Source organism: Branchiostoma lanceolatum, chromosome 16 (genome assembly GCF_035083965.1).
Source record: "Branchiostoma lanceolatum isolate klBraLanc5 chromosome 16, klBraLanc5.hap2, whole genome shotgun sequence".
Taxonomy (NCBI): domain Eukaryota; kingdom Metazoa; phylum Chordata; class Leptocardii; order Amphioxiformes; family Branchiostomatidae; genus Branchiostoma; species Branchiostoma lanceolatum.
This window is the reverse complement of record NC_089737.1, coordinates 11,940,812-11,964,320: the sequence shown is the minus strand read 5'-3', so window position 1 is coordinate 11,964,320 and position 23,509 is coordinate 11,940,812. Positions and strand designations below refer to the sequence as shown.

At 40.9% G+C, this 23,509-nt stretch overlaps 2 protein-coding genes and 1 non-coding gene across 3 annotated transcripts; 2 read left to right on the top strand and 1 right to left on the bottom strand.

Moving 5' to 3' along the window:
* Nucleotides 1–5,932: 5,932 nt before the first annotated feature.
* Nucleotides 5,933–10,315, bottom strand: LOC136422239 (probable G-protein coupled receptor 139). The gene is made up of 5 exons (XM_066409884.1): nt 10,243–10,315; nt 8,167–8,303; nt 7,555–7,664; nt 6,853–6,973; nt 5,933–5,947 (listed from the first exon to the last, which is right to left on the bottom strand). The coding sequence occupies exons 1-5, from the start codon at nt 10,313–10,315 to the stop codon at nt 5,933–5,935; spliced, it is 456 nt and encodes a 151-aa protein (XP_066265981.1).
* On the top strand, nt 7,305–7,377 carry Trnav-cac (transfer RNA valine (anticodon CAC)). Its single transcript has one exon. It is a non-coding gene; the product is annotated as a tRNA-Val (tRNA).
* Nucleotides 10,316–12,407: 2,092 nt separating the features above from the next.
* Nucleotides 12,408–18,176, top strand: LOC136421318 (somatostatin receptor type 2-like). The gene is made up of 4 exons (XM_066408538.1): nt 12,408–12,578; nt 14,645–14,781; nt 15,171–15,295; nt 15,804–18,176. Exons 1-4 carry the CDS (start codon nt 12,506–12,508, stop codon nt 16,840–16,842), a joined length of 1,374 nt encoding a protein of 457 aa, XP_066264635.1. The 5' UTR covers nt 12,408–12,505; the 3' UTR covers nt 16,843–18,176.
* The last annotated feature ends 5,333 nt before the right edge of the window (nt 18,177–23,509 follow it).

The window sequence follows — 23,509 nt, the reverse complement described above, 5'->3', positions numbered from 1 at the left end:
GGCCTGCCTGGTGAGTAAACTATTTCTTTTGGTGGTATTTGGATGTAACCATATTTTATCCATGTCGTAGTCTTGTAAGGGTAACACATGAATGGTTTTCATATCTTTTTGCCCAGATTGCATACGAAATCTTTTGATTACTGTCTTTTTTTTTGCTTTGGACTGACTAATCTTGTAGGAATAATTCGAATATTTTCTTTCACACTGGATATACATGTAGTTGAGCAGAAGTATTGATATCACATTTGTTGTAATACATATGGGTAACCTTTTGAACTTCATAAATGTACGACGTGTACTCTGATAATTTGATAATGTGATTGTGATTTGTGATTTATTGAAATTGTAAACGATACAATACACGTAGGCCACAGGCAGCTGTTGCTGGTGTCGTGGCCCACACACAAGACAATTACAAAGCACATAGACTACAAATAGATAAACAGTGGTAAATGCAATCTAAAAAGCAGCGTAATAAATATAGATATACCTAACTATCACTGTGTGGCTAGCTATAGCTGCTGCAGTTTACTAGATATAACAGTAGAATATCCACTAGTCCCAACCCCTTAGCGATAAACCGAAGCAGAGGATAACATGATGTCAATGATACATATGGGTAACCACTTGAACTTCAGAAATGTACGACGTGTACTCTGATAATTTTATGATGTGTGGCTAGCTATAGCTGTTGCAGTTCGCTAGATGTAACATAGGAATATCCACTAGTCCCAACCCCTTACTAAGTGATAAACCGAAGCAGAGGATAACATGATGTCAATGATATGTTCGTTATCAGCTTCACCTATGTAATAAAGGTGAAGCTGCTCTGCGATGGTTTCTACACAATACCGAGGCCAAGGGTGGCAGGAAACACGTGAGATGATTCACACGTGTGTGGGCCTTTAATCATACGTTATGTACCGATATTTGCGATGCACTTGAGTTTCACGAATCCGTGATTGCGTTTGGCCGTTTCCTGTACTCGACCTTTATTTTTATGACTCATTCTAAGGTTCCTAGTAACTCATGTTTATCAGAATTGCACAGCTACTATGTGTTGATGAGTACTTTGTTTATCACGACCAAACCCGCATCCTATACTGGCCTAAAATAAAGATTTTCTATTGAAATTAGCAAATAAACTTGAATTCTGCTTGACTGTGTCTGTACCAATTGGAGTGTACCCCCGACCGGTATCGAACGCTATCATTGGACAGTTCTAATTCTACTAAAGCTGCTTTGAGAAAGTGTAAACTGTCAAGTCTGAAGAGCTTGTCGAAATGCAAGTGATGCATACAACTTTGCTTGGTCCCCCGGTTGGTAGAGCTTGCTCCAATTCTTACTATCATCCGAGGATACGACAACACGTAGTAAACATAGATAAAGGATAAACTTTGTCAAAAAGTTGGCGGAAAAGAGCTGGCATTCACTGTTGTAGCTAGTAGCTGTTTTTTTCTTTGTACACGACTAAAATTCATTGTATTTGTATTTGTACCAAAGCACTTCAGAGTTCTAACCTTGCCTCATAGACTGCCGTCAAAAACACCTGATGGTATCACCCACACAAAACTTACCATTTCTATTGAGGAAATCGCAACTCATGGATATCAAGATAAATTATCGGAAACCTGAACTGAGATATAGGACGCTCCCTATTATTGTATCATTAAATCATTCACGACCAGGAAGAATTTAATATAATTTCAAGAGGATATTTGCCGTCCACTTGGTGGACGTAATAAAAACGAAACACGTGTATCAGCACCAAGGACAGGTAGGAACACGTGGGCGAGATTCACATGTTTTTGCCCAAAGAAAAACCATTTCCTTTACACGTAATCAATGATAGGTACACGTATGTGACAGGATTTTTACATATCTGAACCCAACGGAATATTTCCTCACCGAATCTCTAGATGGGGCGTCAGGGATATTTTCTCACCCCGCTGTCATTTTGCTTCAGAATTATAACCACCGTTCTACTATTCAAACGTATTCTGGACTTTATTCAAGAAGAATGACATTTCATTTGCTTGTGTCATGTCTCGAAACAATTTTTGTATATCAAGGCCAATACATTTATAGCCCTATACAAAAAAGTAAGATGACGACGTATCAACATATGTAGCTGTATAATCGACATACAGCACCTAGTTCTTTTTTGTATTCCAATGTATTCCATGAGTATTTCATAGCTTGGAATCTACGTATAGATTGTGCCACATCATTGTAACTAGCTAGTAGTCTTATACATGTACACCCCTTACGATGTACCTGATAAATTGTTGAATTATAATATTTGACTTGCTTGTACTTTATTACATTCAATCATGCGTATCTGTTAAGAGTAACTTATAAATCCTGCTATTTTTCCTTCCCCCAGCTAATGTCCTGGCGATCATCGTGTTGGTCCGACAGCGCAGAGCGCCCGGCGCGGCCAAGTCCACATCCAGTCTGTACCTGATCGCACTGGCCGTGGCCGACTCGCTTGTGCTGATCTTCATCGTACTCATAGAGAGGGTCAGTGTTAACTTTAAACTCTTTCGTTAAGGCGTTGCTATGGCAATGATAAACTGTTTCTGAAGCCGCGTCTCTTTGGCAACGCCTACTATTGATTAACAGAAAGGATCGGTCTATTGTAGATTTGTGCACTTTCTTTGAATTTGCTACTGTAGCTCAGGTTTTCCTTTGAATTTGCTACTGTAGCTCAGGTTTTCCTTTGAATTTGCTACTGTAGCTCAGGTTTTCCTTTGAATTTGCTACTGTAGCTCAGGTTTTCCTATTACGATGTCTCAATCATGTAATTGAAACTTTGTTTATTCATGAGAAGCTCAGATCGGTTTACAGGCCGCTTTTCATTGAGGTCATGAGGGAAGGGGTAAGGGTCAGGCAAAATATAAACCAATATAACAAAGATACAGTTTACATAGTATAAAGTCCTGATAAATCTGCACACATATCATTACACATACATGGTGCGAAATACATAAGAGTGAGAGTATATTTGAAGTGTACATTGTATATGATTTTCTACAGGTGGTGAAAATCACTATCCTTGACCGCCGGGTGTCGTTTGGCGGGTTCTGTCCGTTGCTGATCTCTCTTGACTATACAGCAAGCAATGCTTCCACCTGGATCATCATAGCATACACAATAGAGAGGTAAAAGATGTTCTTCTTTGATGTCTGTTATGTTTTATCGTTACTGTATGTATTGTTATCTTGATGTTGTATTGTAAGATGATAAGAAGTCCAGGTAGACCCAGGTATTAGGGCACACCGCCAATGGATTTTTTTTCAATAAATTCAAGTCATAAAGTCAAGTCTTCTTGATAAATGCATTACCATTCCATTCTAGATACAAGATACAAGATACAAGATAAATTTATTGGAAATCGCAGTGTTGCCACTAAATTAAAACCAATTTACAAATATATCAATCAATCAATCAGTCAGTCAATTTACAAACATATCAATCAATTAGTCAATCAAAATAGTCGGCGCAATACTGTCCGATATCATGCGTATTCTTAAGACCTTAAAACTGTCATATTTAAAATAAGTGTATCTTGTTACATACAAGGTTTGACACATTTACAGGAAAAAAAAAAGTCACTGATCATACTTGTTAATAAGGCGGGTCATGTATTCTAGATTTTGACAAAATAACACTGGTGGGATTAAAGAACAAATTTGATCGTGCATAAGCACCCAAGAAAGATCCAGTGTAAATTTAGTAATTGTGATAGAACCAGTCGTATAAATGCTCCTGTACAAAATCTGAATACATGGTAATGATAATATGGCTTAATGATATAAATAGCACAAAATGAAACGTGTTACATGTTTCCGTGAGTAGTTTCATCAGGTTGGTAAGTCACTTAACAAAAATACCCTTTTTACACAATCAAGTGATTTATCCAATCAACGTTTCGGTGACCATCTGTCACTTTTCTTTAGGCAATTCTGACTGGTTTACATTGTACTGCAGCACAGGCGTCGCTGCTTATAGATGCGTTTCCAAACGCAAAGTATTTACATATACATGTATACACTGTTACAGGGAACAGCATCCACGATGCGGTCCCAAACGTACAGGAGTTGGCTATTTCACAATGAGTCATTATGAGTGCAACATGTTTGATTTTTCTCGTTTCAGGTTCACAGGCGTGTTTTACCCAGTCTGGAAGCACAAAGTCTGCAAACCTGTTACGGCGAAACTCATCATTGCTGGAGTATTTTTCTTCTCATGGCTCTGTTCTCTCCCACACTCTTTCGCCGAGCAGGCTCGTTCCATCCCGAACTCAAGCAAACATCTGTGCGATTGGAAAGAAAACCTTTCAAGCGAGTATAAACTGGCTCTCATCTGGGGACAGAGTCTCTTGTCTTTCATTCTTCCTTACATACTGATAATTTCCCTAAACGGACTTCTTATCCAAAGGCTGAGACGATGGAAGAACGCTCGCGACAGTAAAGCAAAAATGACCGCCAAAATTCTTACAGAACATCGCTTCATGAGAGAGAGTGATGGCATACCGCGCATAACAATCTGTACTGAGAGTCATTGTGAGGAACTGGCTTCCGTGAACTTTGAGAGGCCCAGGCGTCTACAGCCATGTTTTGAGGCCGACTGTGATAACTGTGAGGACAGAAAGTCTCGGCCCTTCTCTCGCGTGAACTCACGAGACTCCCAGCAGCCACCTGCGCACTACGCCCGCGCAGACTCAGTAGTGACGAGACGACGGAGGAACAAGCCTGTGTACGTGCTCTGTGGTGTTAGCGTTGCTTTCGTCCTGCTCTCGCTGCCTCGTTTTGTCTCGTTTCTTGTCCTCAGACTCTCCCCACAGCCTCATCTACTAGAAAGCGTCTCCCTTACGCTAGCTATGGACATTTCGAACATGCTGGCGCTCTTGAACTCGGCTATCAACATATTTTTGTACAGCTTTGTCGACGGAAAATTTCGGACTGATCTGCGGAAATTCTTTAAGTGTCTAAACAGCAGGAAGATTTCAAACGACATGACATTACCCCCGGCCTCACATGACACACTAGGTATGGTGGTTACGCATTTTGTGACTAACACTGCTCCAAGACCTTCGTTGGCTATTTCACACTATGATGGGTTGAAAATATCAGTCAAACGTATGCCAATCACCCAAAGGGCCATGTGACTCACTTGTAATTTTGTCAATATTTGTTTCAATGATAGAGAAACTCAAAAGCTTTGATCTTGGAATGTGTGACAGATAACTTGAATATCCTTGGTGTTTCGGTATATGTAGTTTGTACGGAAAGCGTTTTTTGGTTACAATCATGACATGCATATCTTATCTTGATAAATATCATAATCTTACTGTCTTTAGCAAAAATAATCTATTTTGCACTGTGTAGTAAGAAAAGACGATGATATTGAAATTGAAAATGTGCCAACAAAGATATCTTTATACTCAAACATTTATTGTGAATGTCTCCTTTATTTAAACATAAACAAATAGTAAAAAATGATACATTGGCTTACACATATCATATCTTCACCTGATGTTTTACGATCTACAGCGAGAAAAAAACATAACTATAACCATTATATGATCTTAAGACTTAATGTAGTAGCTTGCATTCAGGGATTGCAAGACAACGATAGGATACAAAAGCACAGTTTTATTCTTATTGATAGTAACAACATCACCACACCTCTTTTTAGTTGAACTTTTTTATCACCATCATCATCAATGAACTTTTAAGTAGTTCAAATCATTTGGTCACGTCCATATATATATATACTGCTCATGTGAATCATTGATATTATAGATACATGTTTTACAACGTATTACTATTTTCTAGTGAAACTGCTATTGTTGGTTTGTCTTTGCGTAGCCCTTGCTGGTGTCCGATTGTATGACTTTTTCCCACAAGAAAGAATCCTAAAAACACTACTCCGGAATCGACTGTCCACAAATGAGTAGAGAAACATGTTAATCGAGGAATTCAACAGTCCTAGCATGGTGGCGATTTCAGAGGCTAACTTGTGAGTGAACGTTTCAAACCTGTTTTGGTCGTTGGTTCGAAGGATAAGAAAGACTACGAAGCGAGGAAACCATAGAAGCACGAACATGGCACTGACGGTGATGAGAATGAGTATGGGTCTGCCCCTCGGTCGTGTTAGTCCATGTGGAGTGACATTTTCAGATTGGAACGATCTGGAGCGTCGAAAGAAGGGTTGGAAATGCAATGACGTCGTAAGTGTTGAGTTTCCATCTGTTTTTACGGTTGAAGTAGCCTCCTTGCGGTTTGTTTCAGAAGTGCACGGTCTGTCATATAGTTCATCTGAAGCTCGCGGATCCGACTGAGTAAGAATAACTTCACTATGGCTTCTCTCTATGATCGTAGGGAGATCTTGCCTGTCTGGCGAATACGTACGAAAGCGAGGCTGCGCGTGAACACGTGTTGTCACGCGAGACTTCCGACGAGACTTGACACTATTATCACTTCTTGTCCCCTCTGGTAGTTCCTCTTTTTCTCCTCTCTGTGTCGATGGTTTCGCATTCTTTCTTACTAGCTTAGGGTTATACTGTGAACTTTCTACAGTTCCCGCACGTAATCTAAAACTATTGGCCATGCAAGATCCACCTGAAAAGGCCCATGCCCGTTTAGGTCCCACCCTTCTCATTTTCCTCAGCTTGCAAACGATCAGACCATTTAGTATGGTAATAAAAAGAAACGGAAGCATGTATGATAAGACACTCTGCCCCCATATTACGCCTAGCCTCAATTCTACAGACAGGTTTTCTTTCAAGTCACAGCGGTAGGTGGTAATGTTGCCGTACAGTACTTCCTTTGTTGTGGTGCTCACCGTAAAGAAATGGGGGAGGGCGAAGAGGTATGACAACATAAATACGCCAGAGATGGCGAACTTTGCAGTGGTCGGGTTGGACACTTTGTACTTCCAGACTGGAAAGTAAACTCCGATGAATCTGCAAAAAATATTTCAAAAGGTTATCATTAACATGCATCAGCTGTGGGTACGGTACAATCATATTCTAGTGTCCTTAAGTGTAGATATAACTATCTTAAAACATCCGAATTGTGCCATATTGCTGATTTAAACTGATGGGCAAGTGATGAGCAGGGCAATACAGCTAGCGTAAACAACGGCATAAAAAAGGCCTTGTCACTAGTGGGTCGCCTGTTCGTTCTTGGGCTGAAAGACGTTGCATAATTTCACTCCGGTCTAATTGATTGATGCTTAAAATGCACAAGAGATGACATACATCGGAGTGAATATTACGATGCTGTTATATCAGAGTTTCCGTAGTGTAGTGGTTATCACGTGCGCTTCACACGCGCAAGGTCCCCGGTTCGAGCCCGGGCGGAAACATTGTTTTTCGCCCGCAAAGCAAGCTAGGATTTGACTTCTTATCTCCGCACGTTACGTAAAAAAGTAAATATTTACTTTATTTTTCTTTGTCTATAGTTCAATTATCTCGAACAGTTTAAGAAGCCATGTTTATCTTGTCAAAACAGAGCAAAGGACGATAGTGCAGCTCATACTTACCTTTCGATGGTGTAGGCCACTATGATCCAGATGGAGGCGTTGTGCGCGCCGTAGTCCAACATGTTCAGGTACGGACAGAACTCACCGGGCGGCACCATGGACAGGACCATCTGTGGGTGGAATGATGTAGAGGAAAACTAATGAATACAAAGCATAAAAATTTCGGTGAAAAGTTGATAATTCTTAAAAGTTTTCTTTTGTTAAGTTTAAGTTATAACAATTACCCGAGTCACCCCCAAGACACACACTTATTTGATTCATCGCATCATAATCTGTTGTCTTACATTATTTCGAAACTTACTTTTTCCAATATTCTTTCAGATGCTTGCTCCACATACAGAACGGTAACTTTATTACGTCTATGTTAAAGTCATACTCCTTTCCACAAGTTACAAGTTCAAGTTTAAAAGCGTTAGAAACGTGGGACAATGTGACAAAAATATTCAGAGCTATAGAGTTACCAAACATTATCTGACATACGTCGACGAAGGTTTGACATCCAGGTAATGAAATACATAGTGTGTACGCAAGTTACCCAAGCAGCGGATGCTGTCTGAAACGTCTTACTTTTAAAGCTTGTTGCTATAGGGCACCTTTTGTATTAAGTCTTACCTGATAGATGATCACGATGGTTATGAGAACGAGAGAGTCGGCGATGGCCAGCGCGATCAGGTACAGACTGGAGGTGCATCTGTCCTCACCGCTGCGTTTGCACCGCTGCAGCAGGATGTAGAGAGTCAGGACGTTCGCTGAAACACAGGTGTGAAAAAAAGGATGAAGAATTTTTTTTTTAGGATGAAGAATTTTGAACGATTGACTATGAACACTTCATCCTTCAGAAGAAGTTTATTGATAAAAACTTTAAAAATTAGATCTCTAAATCTATAAACGTCAATATGATACGCATAAGCAAACTGCAAGACAAATAGTTGTGGTTGACCATGTGACGAGTTCCCGCATATATCACTCTTGCGAGATCATAAACACTCTCGCGAGACTAAATAAAGACTCTCGCGAGACTAAACAAAGACTCTCGCGAGACTAAATAAAGACTCTCGCGAGATCGTAGAGAATACTCTCCAGAGAACGAATACAGTACAAAGGAAGCAATGACCAATATCATTTTGCCATAGATTCGTTTCTTGAAAGCTCAATTTTATTTGGCAATATCGTCTTAAAGCATACAAGTCCACGCAGAGGCCGACGTAAATTCAATAAGCAAACAACGATAACAACTAAGCAAACAACAAGTGAAGGAAGTGATCAGCCAATGTGAACGAGAAGTGATTGACAAATATCGCTACATTGCTAGGTAATGGATCTACTAAGACACAGAAAAATGTGTTGTTACAAGTAATTCAACTGTTAAACAACATAGATGTTGTTTCATTATAGTGGAGCAAATAGTGAGCTGAGTGAGGTAAAGGTAGAATAGCAAGGTTCTTTTATTCACAACCAAGTATATTACAAGAGCCGACGTTTCGATGACTGTCAGTCATCTTCATCAGGGCAATACTGACTAGTTCATAGTGCACTGAAGCCAGGTGTTACTGCTCACAATGCAGCTAGTCACAAGCGTAAAGTATTGTTACATTAATAGATACTGTTAAGCAACAATGGTGAGATGATGCGGTTCCAAATGTATTGTTACATTTATAAAGGTAAAGGTAGTTTTGCTTGTGTGAACAGGTTTGTAATCGTGTACTTCTTGTCTGATCAATTTCGTTATAAATCTTTTTGTTTGCAAGCACCAGTCTGAGGAAAAGACCGGCAGAGTTTTAATCAAAGCGTGGTGCGTTTTGGCCCTACATGAAACCTGGCCGTTTTTCCGTTACTGTGTGCAGAAGAAGAAAAAATGTGAAGTTCTGTCCACATGTGTTTGATCACCTCTCCATAGCACTGATATACACCTGTGTTATTGTAGTGAGGGAACATACGGCACTTGGAAAATTCACAATCACACAGCACTGCTTTCTTATCAACTGTGGATTGTTCACTAAAAGGCCCAACTATTACAAAGCTAAACGTCTTTCAGTGTTTTCATTCTTGAGGGTGCCAGATTTCTTTGAATCAAAGACGCGTTTTCAGCGAAACTTATGATAACAAAAAAAAACCGATCCCACCCTCTTTAAGGCGTGAGAGTTAGGTTTACTTGATTATAGGGCACAAGTATATTCAAGCATTTCAGTACCGTATGCCATATCTTCACTAGAACTGTTTGTAGTATAGTGTCCAGAAGGTGTGGCATTTTCTATGAATTCGCACAAAGACCATTAAAACAACGGTATACGTTGCCTCTTGTTAATCTATATCATTGTAGACAGAACCTGAGGTACATGAAAGACATTCTTCCGGTATGAGAAAATAAAAGAAGAATAAAGGATGAAACAAAAGACACTACTCTCACATCATACTCACCCGAGGCATCAGAGTTCTTCCAAACAAAAGCAAAAAGGAGTCGGAACTCCTATAATGACTATGAATGCTTTATCAGCACTCAACTTGACATCTAGAATGACTTGATATCACCATTAGTATATGGATAATTACGGTTGAATGTCAGGGTATGGGAACATTGCACGGCCCAAAATTCAATTAAATAAACTGGCAAATGTACTGTACATAGACAAGACAAGTAAAGAAGTAATAAGATGTCCGTAAACTTTGATAGACAGGTGAGTTTCTTACCTGGTAGTCCCACGATGACCAATAAACTGTAGTACACCTTGATAGCGATGAGCAGAGCTTCCTCCTGGTCCATGATTGTCTTCAGCTGACCGACTCTTCCAAGCCTCTCACAAGTCGGTATGACTTCGTACGAGTTGTGCACTAAAGGAAGGCTTATTTGGGAGAATGGTCGTCTCCTGACCGACTCTTCCAAGCCTCTCACAGGTCGGTATGGCTCTGTGCGAGTTGTGCACTACAAGAAGGCTTATTTGGGGGGTTGGATGTGGTGAAAGGCTCGGTTGCTAGGCTAGCGGACACGAGGATGAGGTATTCCCGACTAGTTACAGACGCCGTGTCCTTGTAAAGGGCTCGCTCTTATCACGACTTTCCTCACTCCACGCAGCTGGTGTAAAAATTGATGCCTGACTCGGTTGTGGAGGTAAAAATTGTTGGAAGGAGAGGGTTGGGATCCGTCTTCAAATGTATCATGCCCTAGACCCAGTGGATAATCATAAGAACCCACTGCCCCTACTGCCCGAAAAATGCAACAGGACTTCCTTCACCGTTTATGTGGGGGGGGATGTAAGCGGCACTTCTGCTGCTGATGACGTCAGTTGATAATTAGATGACAAGCAATGAGTCACTGGTAACTAATATCAGCATGTCCTACCAAAGAAAAGATGCACCCTGGGACATTTCATTTCTGCGTCGTTTCAGTATATGTCAGTTCATGTATACATGTATATTCTTTTGATAAAGGAAAAAAAGGGAACAAATTAATAGAGCATACAAAATTATAAGAAGGGAATTAGACCACAAAACATACAAATACCCCCCCCCCCATTATCTTTCTATTAGTATTATATGGTTTGGTTCTGATTACAATGTGTATTTTCTAAAAAGTGCTCTTTACAGTTGTAGGTAGGTCATGTATCGAAACATGCCCTGACTCCGGAATACTTGAGCGTGACCCAATAATAGTTTCCAAGCTGAGATTGAGAAGCTGCTTTCGTCACTATTGTAAGCACCTGCTTGTGAAGTACGGCTTTATTTCAAGGTACGTTTACGATTGCGCCCCCTGGGGAACAGATGTTGAATTGCAGGATTTGATCAGTGAGGCGTCCGCGAGGTGGACTAGTTATAGCGCCTCCTAACGAATTCAATCGCAACTTCAAAACTTGTAACAGCTCATACATTAAGTGACATATCATACACGGAATTTACGCCAGTGTAGTTTCATAAGATGTACTAATTTTAAGGCTACTATATGTCATGAATGAATTCCTGCCACCATGACGAAAGATGGGAAGTTGAAATAGGTGGAAAACGGAGTAGTCCATCCATTCTAAGTGACGTAATAGAGCATAATGTAGGAGAAAAGTCGACTTAGCATTTTTTTGACATTCTCTATTAGTTTACACTTCCCACTCCCATTTATGGGACCGTCTTCGGTTTAATCATGAATTTTTATATGATGAATGACTCGCTTTGAAGATGAGTATCCCAAACGTTCTTAAAAACACGACAATTTATTACTTGAAGATAACATTTTGACATTCCATCAAACCTAGCCCCTAAACATAGCAGAAATACCATCGTTTTTTTTTCAAATAATTAAAGTATACAAAAGACCTCAGTTCCCCTTTTAGGACAGATCCCGGACTTCTCAGATGGGGGTTAAAAACCTAAATACGAGATAAGCAGCCCAAACAAACGTACGTGGGTTCGGTATTTGAACAAAACACACACACATAACAAAGGTCATCCTGCGCACCACAGTAACGCGAGACAAACAAGGTGCAATACTGCGCCAAACCCGCTACTTGTAACTCATTATGCGGGCAGGGGTGAAAGTCTAATATTGACATGAACATACTGTTATGAGTGTTATTCTGAAACGACCTTCGGATCGGCTGGCGTTTTCCCTTGGCTAACCATTTTATACGTCGTTTGTCAAAACTTTCTTTATAAGTTTTATGATAGTTTTATTGGCCGTTGGCGTAACGTGCGGTATAAGTGACAACGTTTTGCTCGAGTTGAAAGCAGAAGCTTGTCGTCAGATGCCGTGAAAGGACGGTTGTGTGGACGTGGCGTTTAGTGACAAAACTTTAGAACTAGACTGGGAAAGAGACATTTGTCGAAACTTGTCAATCACTGAATGGTACTGGCTACTATAAGCCGTCACAACCAGTCGTGACACTCAGTAAAGTTCTTCGCAGAGCTTTCTCGATCTTTTTCTGGCCGGCCAACTCCTGGGTGTTTAGAAGACCACTCCGTGTGCAACATGACTCCAGACGAGATACTGAACCTAGCTGTTAAGGTGTTCTATCCTGCGATCGTGATCTTTGGCTTACCTGGTAAGACCTGTCACCTCCTATAGCTTCTTAGTTACCTTAAATCAGTAAAGAAATTTCAAGCATGTTTGCAACTTCTTTAACTTGTGACAGTTGACACATTTTGTCGATATACAAGAGGGGACAGCCGTATGTCCCGACGTCGACATTCCTATGTTCCGACTTCCCTGTGTTCTGACCCCCCCCCCTTATGTTAGTTAGGCTTAGGGTTTTGGAGATGTAAGAACATAGGGCTGTCGGAATGTAGGAGGGAATTGTAATTGTACAAGAGACATGCACACTACAATTAAGTCTAAACGTCGAGAATTAAAGTTCAATGTTATCATTTTAGCCGGTACATTGTTGTAATAACAATCCCATTAGTAGCGACATAAAGTCTGCAGAAACACACTTTTATTTTTGATGTACAGTTGTTCGATCGTTAAAGCTTGAAGCTTGCGCTTTGTTTGGCGAGAAGTTGTAGGCACTTCGGTATGCACCTTACAAACTTTGCAATATCTTGTGAAAGCTATGATCAAATTGTTACAATAGCTAAAAGATCAGAATACCATAGAAAAAAAGGAAGCTAAACTTTAGCTCAAGCTGTTATAAGCAAGTATGGCGGTAAAATGGATGCCTTACTGTGATCGAAGGTTTCTGATGTGTGCTCTTACATTACTTCTCGCTTCAGCGTAATTCATGTCTACTTTGTAGTTGCTGGTTGCTATGTCATAGACGTTAAGCAGTGGTCTGATGGCTTTTAGTACACATTTTGGTATAAAATCGATAGATAATGACTATAAATGGTTTATCAGCACTCAACTTGACATCTGGAATGACTTTATATCACCATTAGCATATCGATTATTACGGTTGAACGTCACACTATGGGAAACTATCCAGAAGACTCTCCTGACAGGTTTGAGTAAGATATTTTGTTATGATTCTAGTTGCCATGGCAACTTTAATATTTGACAGCTTCAAGATTTAACAGAATGCCACTTACATATAGAAAAAAAACAACTTTATTCCTTTACAACCCGTATTTCGCTCTTGGCGTTTTACGGGCTACATTAAAGTTTTAAAGATCCACGGTTACAGAAACATTTTCTATTGTTGTTATCGCCACTCGTTTCATGACCACTAACGTATGATTGATACATTTTCTAATGGTTTATTTGGCGTGATTACCCCCTATGAAGTGTACATAGTTGCCATGGCTACACTTATATGCCGTAATGTTTGTCGGATTTTCTGTGGACATTGTAAACAGTAGCCTCTGAGTCAGACAGTGTGCCACTAGGCATCTAAAATTGAATAGTTTGATCCTTAGTCGATACATGATTTAACTGAACATTTCTTTTGTAAGCTTTTCAACAAGATCTAGATCGGGATTGTGTTTATATAAAGAGTTGAATTTCGAGTTCTTTTAAGTAGTTTAAGATTTACTACGCGGGGGAACTGGATGTTGTGTTCAGAATGTGACCTAATTTACGGGAGAACAGGTCACCTGGGCCTGCAATCATTTTGGAAGCTTTGCCATATTAAAGTACAAGGTACTCTCTTTTACAGCACATAACAAATTTTCCTTCAATATAACAATTTCAGTCTAGCAACACCTTCTAAAGATCCATTTCGTGGTGTGACGACGTGTTATTCATTTTACCCCCGGAAGTAAACAAACCGTTTCCTCATTATTTTCTAGTCTGCAAAAGAAATGAAAGCCAATATGTTCAAATAAAGGAATCATACACGGGGTGGTATTGTTATTCTGGCTTTTTCGAACTCGTGTTGACGTCATGTGTTCTACGGCCAAATGTTACAAGCGATTGGTCATTCAAATCAAGGAAGTTTGTAGTAGAGAGGGATGAAAACTCGGCCAGTTTTCTATGACTGTTTTGGAATACAGTTATTTATCGACAATATGTTGATCGTATGTTTACTCAACGTGTCGATGTATCAATATACATGTCCGTAGGTTCATCCATTTTTATCTGTTTTTTTGTTTGTAGACATAGTCGTAGAACACCTTACGACAATCGTTGTACATTTGTTGTGTCAATAAAGGTTTTGTTCTTGAATTTCTGCAGCAAATGCTCTGACGCTGTACATCCTGATCCGACGGCGGAGGCGCCCCAGCGAGGCGAAGTCCACCCCGGGTCTGTACCTGATCGCTCTGGCCGTGGCGGACTCGCTAGTTCTCATCTTCATCGTCTTCATAGAAACGGTAGGACGAAGTTTTAAGTAAAAAATAAGATTAGACGTTTTGCTTGATATGAATTTCTTTTCAAAGTACTAGCAACATTTTGTAGAAAGTTCGGAAACTAAAAAAAGGCATGTAGAAATTTGGATTGTATGGATTTATGTCAAAAAGTCTAGTACAGTGGGGATGCAAAGATGAAAGTCTTTTGGGTAGTATTTCAAAGTAATTCCTTTTAACTTTAAGGCATGCATGATACATGCATCTGAATTATAGTGAACAGTCGTGTCATCCTTGACGGACAAATGGCAATGTCAAACATTTCCTAAACTTAGTAATATTTTCGGATTTGTACATTTCTTGGTATCTGTTCTGAATGCTGACTCATTATTTCTTTGGTGATTTTCCCGTTCCAGGTTGTCCATTTTGTGATCCTGGACCGGCAGGTTTCCTTCGGCGGATTCTGCCCGTTCCTGATAACGTTAGACTACGGCGCGCACAACGCCTCCATCTGGATCATAGTGGTCTACACTGTGGAGAGGTCAGAATCTAACAATAACCATGAAATGTCAGGGCAACGTTTTCAACTATGTGTTAGTCATTGCTGTGTGTGTGTTCTCACTGCTTAAGTAGAGACTATAATCAGTTGTTAAGCTTTCTACACACGATGAAAGGAGAAATTATAAGGTGTATAAAGGATTGTGAATCAGACCACATTCGTGAGTGTTCATCACAGCCTTGCCATTACCACAACATGCCTCGCCCTACTGCTGATGACAAAAATCCCCAGCTTGTTCCCTCTCTTCCATTCTATTCTTACTTTATTTGTTTGCTGGAAAGTCTAGGCACCCATCTTTGATACGTTTGGCTGTGTTTTACCTTCCGACTGTGTTTTCCTGGATATGAAAAATCGCCCATGGTCTTTGCTACTAATATTATAGATGCAGTGGCCTACATTTGACATACAAAAATATACAATAGGGGATCCAGAATATTGCACAATTATTATTTATTTGAACATGCGAATACCAATATCATCACTGTTTCAGGTTCATCGGAGTCTACTTCCCGATTTGGAAGCACAAAGTGAGCAACGCTAAGACAGCCAAACTGACCATAGCCGGAGTCTATGTGGTCTCCTACCTCCTCGCCCTCCCACACTTCTTCGCAGAAACCCCCACAACAGTCCAGGATGGAAACACCACAATCTATCGCTGTGGTTACGTCGAGAACCTGTCGGCAGAATACCGACTTGGTTTGATCTGGGGACAGAGTACTTTATCTTACATAATACCTTACATAGTCATTATCGGTTTTAACGGCATGATCATTTACAAATTGCGAACCATGAGAAAAATAGGCACAGGGCTCGTTCGGCAGATGTCCGAGGTAACTGCCACTGAGGCGTCTACCTCGATACAACCCCGCGCCGAGACATCCGATTCTCCTCATCATTCTTTTCTACAAAAGAGGTTAAAGGAGGAGATAGAAGCGGTTGCACAAAAGGCGGGAAATTCCGATGATGGCGGTGGCTCCAACTCTCGCGACAAGTCTCGCGTGACCACACTTGTCGAGATTCACCCTCGACCTCGGTCAGCTTCATCAGACAATCAAGACAGCAGTTCTGATGGAGACCGCAAGGAGGCGCTTGCTCCTGTGGAAACAACGTCACCACGCCCAGCAACGCCAGACGTCAGCAACTCTGTGGCAACAGAGCCATCACCAGAATCTCGTCATTTCTCGCCCATGATCCCGCGAGGAAAAGCGAGACCAGATTCGCTCAGAGCGCGGGTGCTGAAAAAGACCACCACCCGTAAACCGGCTACTCGGTCCATGCACAAGCCCGTAGTTGTGCTGATCACTATTAGTGCTATGTTCGTGTTGCTGTGGTTCCCTCGCCTGGTCATCTTTTTGATCGTACGGACACACAATGTTGGAAGGTTTGATAACTTTTCGTTCACGGTGGCAATAGAGGTTGCGAGCATGCTGGGCCTTCTAAACTCGGCCATCAACGTGTTTCTGTACGCTTATGCCGACAGCCGTTTTCGTAAAGACCTGGTCTCGATTCTAACGTGTGGTAGAAGATGAACAGCAACAACACTGGCTCGTGTAACACGTAAAATTAGTTATGGAAATAATGCTTTGATTAACATTACATAAATCAGTTGATCAGTTCCTTTCACTCTTCAGTGAACGTGACTAGCATGTGGAAAATATATAACAAACACAATTAGACAGGCGAAAAAACTTCCTCCCCGTGAATTAGTGGCCTCTTCCATTGACCCCATGCCCTGGAATGTCTGTCAGCTGTCAGCAAATCCTGATAAAAGACTAATTCTACCACCTACTTCCTGTCACTTACCGCAACTCTGACCGGCTTTTGCGCTCACTTCCTGCAACTCTGTGGTGTCACGTGCCTACACATAGCATATGGAAATTATTGCTAAAAACTGCCAAACAAACAGACAGACAAACAAACAATACCTCCATACACGGTGGTGATATCGTAATTGTAAAGCCACTTTGAAAAAAAAAAATGATATGAAAATGAAGCACTAGATAACATCGCTCGTTTTGAAATAGAAATTTTTCAAACGTGTTGTCATTTTTCAACAGAGCAGTGGCTAGCATATAAAGTATAAAATCAAACATAAAATCTGGATGAAGCTAGAATGAATGTATTGAACTCATGATCAACCGAGTGACGTGCTCGCATAGAATGACGTCACAGAAGCATTGGCTTCATTCTTCGACAAAGACTGTGAATCCACAGTCGAGAATAGCGCCGGGTTTAAAGCTCATTTCATTCTACTGCAATAATTTCATTACGATAAGAATCACATACATGAGTTCAACAGAATGCTGTGTCACGTTGCCAATCACGGTATCCATTTGGGTCCAAATGACGTCGTAATACAATTTATTTCGGTCACAAATTATGGTAACAGTGATAACTTTATGGACTGAGCCTGTAACCTTTAATCCATCTACACGTACCTAGAGATATGATATCAAAAATGAAATTGCCTCCGCTAGTTGCACATGACACTTATGCAGGCTTTAACGATTTTATATACCTAACCATATTGTTTGTTCACTGTACAATCCATAATTCCTTGGTCTGGTCACGTATGGTGAACCATTGATTTTTAGGTAACCTCTTATAACATCTGAGGATTGGATTGTTTTTTTCCCCTCTCTCTATTGGTTTTCCAAAATAAATTACAAATTCAAATACTAACAGAATATGGACATACCTGGGTCACAATAAAAACCAAATAAAATCCGGGACAATGTGTACAGGTGCAGTATACATACACTTACAGAAAATCATAGCCCCTTAAATAATAATTGTAATTTGCCTCCAAACAATATTGTTCAAGTATATGATTACATATCATTATTTCCTTACATCTATACCATCATATATATAATAGTATTAGATAGTGATATATAATAGTATTGATAGTATAATGTAATTACATGAAATGTCATGTTGATTACATATAATGTAATTCACATGGCGTTAAATTAAACATAAGAATCTGATTGTTTTTGCCTTGGCATCGTTTCAACGTTCTCTGTGTTGAATCACAGTCGCAGTACACAAAAGTATTTTAGTTTTTGAGAATGAAAACGTTTTCACTCCAACTACACGTATATAGCTGACTTCAGATTCATTTCAAATGGGTAAACAATTTACTCAGATTGTGGCTATGATTTATTTAATCGCTCTTTATGGATTTTAGCGCCTTTGACCTCCCCAACCGAAGTCAGGTACCCATTTTTACACCTGGGTAAGTGCGAAGGGCACAGCATCGCTGGCATGTCAGGGGATTCGAGCCCAGGACCTCCGGGTTCTTGGCCGAACTAAAAACGGTTACGCAAACACGACGCCACAGAACAGGAGAGTCAAAGTCAAAGTCCTTCCCGCACCGATGGTGCATAGGTCGGCGCCTATCTCCGTTTCAATAGCCCTTGGGCCACAGCCGCCACACAACTTTGAGCAATCACTACAGCAGGGTGTGAGTGTAACTATTCTCTTTCCCCAAATGCTGAGTGCTAAGCAGAGAAAGCCACGCGTACCGTTTTTAAAGTCTTTGATATGACCCGGCCGGGTTTCGAACTCACGACCTTAGGGCCCGGTCACACTTGTGCGTATATTCAAGTGTGCATGAGCTGCACATTAACATTTCTTAGGTTTAAGGAAAGTTTGCGGGGAAGAAGTTATTTCCTGCGTTAACCCATCGTTGTGCAGTCTACTTATCGAACCAAGGAAATGACTTCTTGGGATGAAAACTCAATCTTGACGTCGACCAAAATATGTTAATACGCAACTCATGCGGGATTGTATATACGCACAAGTGTGACAGGGCCCTAAGGTGTGCAAGGGGAACACTCTACCCACTAGGCAATTGCACCGGTTACGGGATAACCGTAATGAAAATTGAGTATTTGCAGACTACCAACGAGACAACGTTGACCCGGGCATGTCGTTAGACGAGCTCGCCCAGATATTTTCTCCTTTCGAGGAAGGTAAAGTCAAGCTAGGCGTCAAGTCACATGAGCTTCTTCATCAATAAAACGAAAATCATGGCCGCGAAGGGCTTTTAACGAGAGATACTACAGCATAGCCTTGTGCGCGCTGGGACCAAGTGGTAGCTATATCTCAACTGTGTGGTGACTTTTGATAAGAAAACGAAAATCCACTTAAGCGCAAGGTCTACATGTGCTCGTAGATTTTCCAGAAAGGTCTGCATTTATGTCCATATGGGATGTAAATCGTGCAGCATAGAGGCTATCTGTCTGTCAGTTCCCGCTACACTCACTCCCCGACCGCTGTAGAATTTACGGTCCTCTAAAACAGATTATGACAATGTACAGTTTTATCGGTCCCCCATGCGTGTTTGTGAAATGACATTCGAGGCATTAATGTCTTTGGTATTTCATCTGGGCGACCCGGGGTGGGATTTTTACGGCGCTGTACTTCCGTTTGCGTGGTTGATAGCATTAGGGGTAGAGATATAGTTGATGTTATGGGGAATTCTCATCAAGTAGCGGAGACCTCATCTTCGTTCATTGCACATATATGTCGAAATGGAGAGGCAACAAGTTTGTACTGTATGATTTAATAGCATCTGAAATTGTTTTGTAGGAGTTTTTGACTGTATGTCATATGAGGTAAAGAGTTTAGAGTGAGTGAATGAGTGACGTGGCTTCTATTTTATATTTGTGGGGTCGTGTGGTGAAACGGTAGGGTCTTCGGCCCAGAACCTAGCGGTCTCGGGTTCGAATCCCCTGACACCATCGATGTTGTGCCCTTGGGAAAGGCACTTTACATGACTTTCCTCACTCCACCCAGGTGTAGAAATGGGTATACAGTTCTCTGTACGTGGCACTGTTGAAATAAGTTGTAAAACACTTGAGTACAATGCCACGTCATCCTTGTCTGTCCAAAAATGACGTAAATATTCTATAGCCCCTATCTCACTGGACCCGCGGCACGTTGACGATCTCACTGAGACCGGGTGATTTGACAGAACGTTCTATGAACTTCACTGACAAACAACTAATCCTTTTACACTCCGGGTTTTTTTTTCTCTTTAGTCATATATACTTGATATACATTTTGCATGATATTCCCATTAAGTCAAGGGCAACACAAACCTATATTACGACGTACCAAGGTCGCCAGGCGCCAACGTGCCGTGGGTCCAGTGAGATAAAGGCTTTACCGGTTGAAGTAGCCATTTCAGCGTTTTGTGGTAATAACGCAACAAACTACAGCACTACACCACGTACATAGCGTCATTATCACAAAACACAAACGTTAACTGCATCATTTTCAGGTACTAGGTGAGACGTGCGTCGAAATGTCAATTTCATTATAGGCGAAAACATAAGGCCCTTCAACATGACAGTATATCTTTATTAAAAAGCATCTGTGTTAGTCTTGTATTAACAATAAGATTTTCAGCCAACATGACATATTTTTAGAATATTTCCAGAGGCTGAACTGCAATGGTAATTGGCTAAATAAAGGTACTTTAGGCAAAATCTATTTCAAAAGCTGCTGACTTTAAAAGTCCCCACGAGCCACAATCTGCAAGTTAACTTCATGTCGGCTTTTATCAGTCATGTCCAGCTTTCCTCTCCCTATAACTAGCCGCAGGACTGACCAAATGCATCTGACGCAAACTCATTCCCCAAGGTCATTCCGGCCCTGACCAGGGTCATGTTCCCTATGTTCGGAGGCAGTTTCCCGTGAAATTGTTATGGCCACCTCGCAGGCAGCCTGTGTGGAAGGATCGCCGTGTGATGAGACCTGACGAATGAGGGATAACGTCTACAGAAAACGTTTCGCCCGGGGGAATTGAAAGTAAATGGGTGTCACTGACCTTACCAACATCGATGATAACCTTGGGCACTGGAAGGTGATTTGAGGCTGGTGGAAAGATTCTTTTATTAGAAGTAGAAGTAAATGCAGAGAAAAAAGACAGAAGAAGAAAGAGAGAGCAAAAGAAAGACAGAAAGGAAGATCAAGAGGGGAACAAAGCAAGAAAAAAGAAACTAAGGAATTTAGAAAGATAGAAGAGGGGAAGAAATGAGAGAAAGAAAGACGGAAAGGAAGAGAGAAAAAAGAGATAAAGAAAGAAATTTATAGAATTGAGGAAAAGAAAAGGTACCGTAGTAAAAGAACGTCTCATCGATTCGAACACTGGGCTAGATGCTCGCTATAGAGTGTGTAAGAGGGGATTTGTTTCGTCTGTATGTGTACAGGATACCAAAAGACGAATCAAGAATCAGATAAAAGGTAGAAAGACTGAAGGAGAAAGTTAAATGACGGTTCGGCATGTGCAGCATGAAACTTTCACTTCAGAAAAGGATGGAATCTCATACGTCCATCTTCAAATCGTCTTGGCAATCGACATATGCGATATACCAGCAGAGGCCTTAATTTGAAGCACAGCCTTAGAAGCAGTGCACGTACATTAATTTTGATCCTATAGAAAGGCCCAAGTAATATTGAATGTCTTGACTGAGGGCTGAGCGTGTCGTTGGGCACATTGGAGCTCAGCCTGTGTCTCATTCTATACCCGATAGTCCCCAGATCCAGGCCAATGGCAGGTAAGGAAACATCAGTCATTTTTGTAGACCACGTGGTTTGGCTTTTACGTCAGCAGGCATTCTACTGCTACCATAGTCACTGTGGTAAAGTTGAGCCTCAAGCTACTGCGCCACACCTTGATTTGTTAGCGTGAGAATTTGATATGTTAAAAGTGCCTACTATAGACAGACCGTTTTCCTATCTACACAAACCATAAACAACCCTTATATATCTCCTAGAGTACATTCTAAGTACATCCACAGCGTTTTACGACTAGACATAAAACTAGCTCGTATCTTATCGGAGAGCTCAAGTGCACTTTAAGGCTTCAATAGCTACCATAAAATGCATTTTACGATACCAGACTAAATTGGCTTTCTACAATACACCGAAGCTTTAAGTTGAAATTTATTGAGACGCCGTGTTTCGGACTTATCCTCAGGCTAACATAGAAGTCATAGATAAGAGTTATTGAAAGTTACGACCATGCTAGCCTCCGTTGCAGGCCTCTCCACGGCGATTTTTCAACTTATCGGCCCCAGGTTCTGCTTATGCTGGGGGAATGGCGTATCTGCTTGGAGACCGTATCTGTTTGGGGACCGTATCTGCTTGGGGCCCCGTATCTGCTCGATCGGGGGACTGTAACGGCCATACGGATAAGCAGATACGCCCCCCCCCCCAGCCAAAGAACCTGGCCCCGATAAGTTGAAAAACCGCCGCGGGGAAGCCTGCAACGGAGGCTACGACCATGCAGTGTTGGCAGATATTAGTGGTGCAACGTGGCGATACATCTGTTGTAACAGACATACAGATTACGTCGAGCCTTGGCGATATAACATGATTTACTGAGTAGCAGTTTTATATTGCCTTCTGGCCCTGATATTTTCACATACATCGTCACTGGTTATGGACAGGAAAAAGATAACCCTAAATAGTCGTTGTTTTGACTTATGTAGGATATTTCAGGTTCTTGTTACCGACATAAAAAATTGAGGTATAGTTTTTGGTCCGTGTGTATGTGTGTCTGTTTGTGTTTCCAGATTTTCTAGTCAGCATAACTCAAGAACCTCTGGATGGATTATGGTGATATTTAGTATGTGGGTAGGTCTTAGGAAGACTATTATGCAATGGTCACATTGTATAGTGCATGATTCCATGTGCATAAATCCATGCAAATGAGTAGAATCCATGAATATAAATGTCTTTGATTATCTAATTCATTAGTTTGTAGAAATGAAGTGAAAAGTATAAAACCCCTAAAGTTAAAGTATAGAACTTTGTTCAATCCTTTTTCCAGACAACATGTCAATGAACGACTTCACCTAATAAAATGCTTTTATTCTAGATCGCCAAGAAACTGCTAAGTTATTTGATTGAGTCCTCGAAGTCTGATTTTCTTCGCTTTGTGACGTTCGCTAATAATTCTATCAATTTTAATTGGTAAGGAATTAGTATTCATTGCCTTTTAAATGGTAGGAGTGGTGTTCATTACTTCATTTTCAAGTCGTCACAAGCTACTTCGCCTTTGAATTGCTGACTTTATGTAACGCAAGCCTTTGTGACGCAGGTGCGTGTTCTAAAGCTTTAGCTCCGACAAAAAAAAGAAATTCCAGAAATACATCAACGGGTAGATGCTGCAGCCGTACG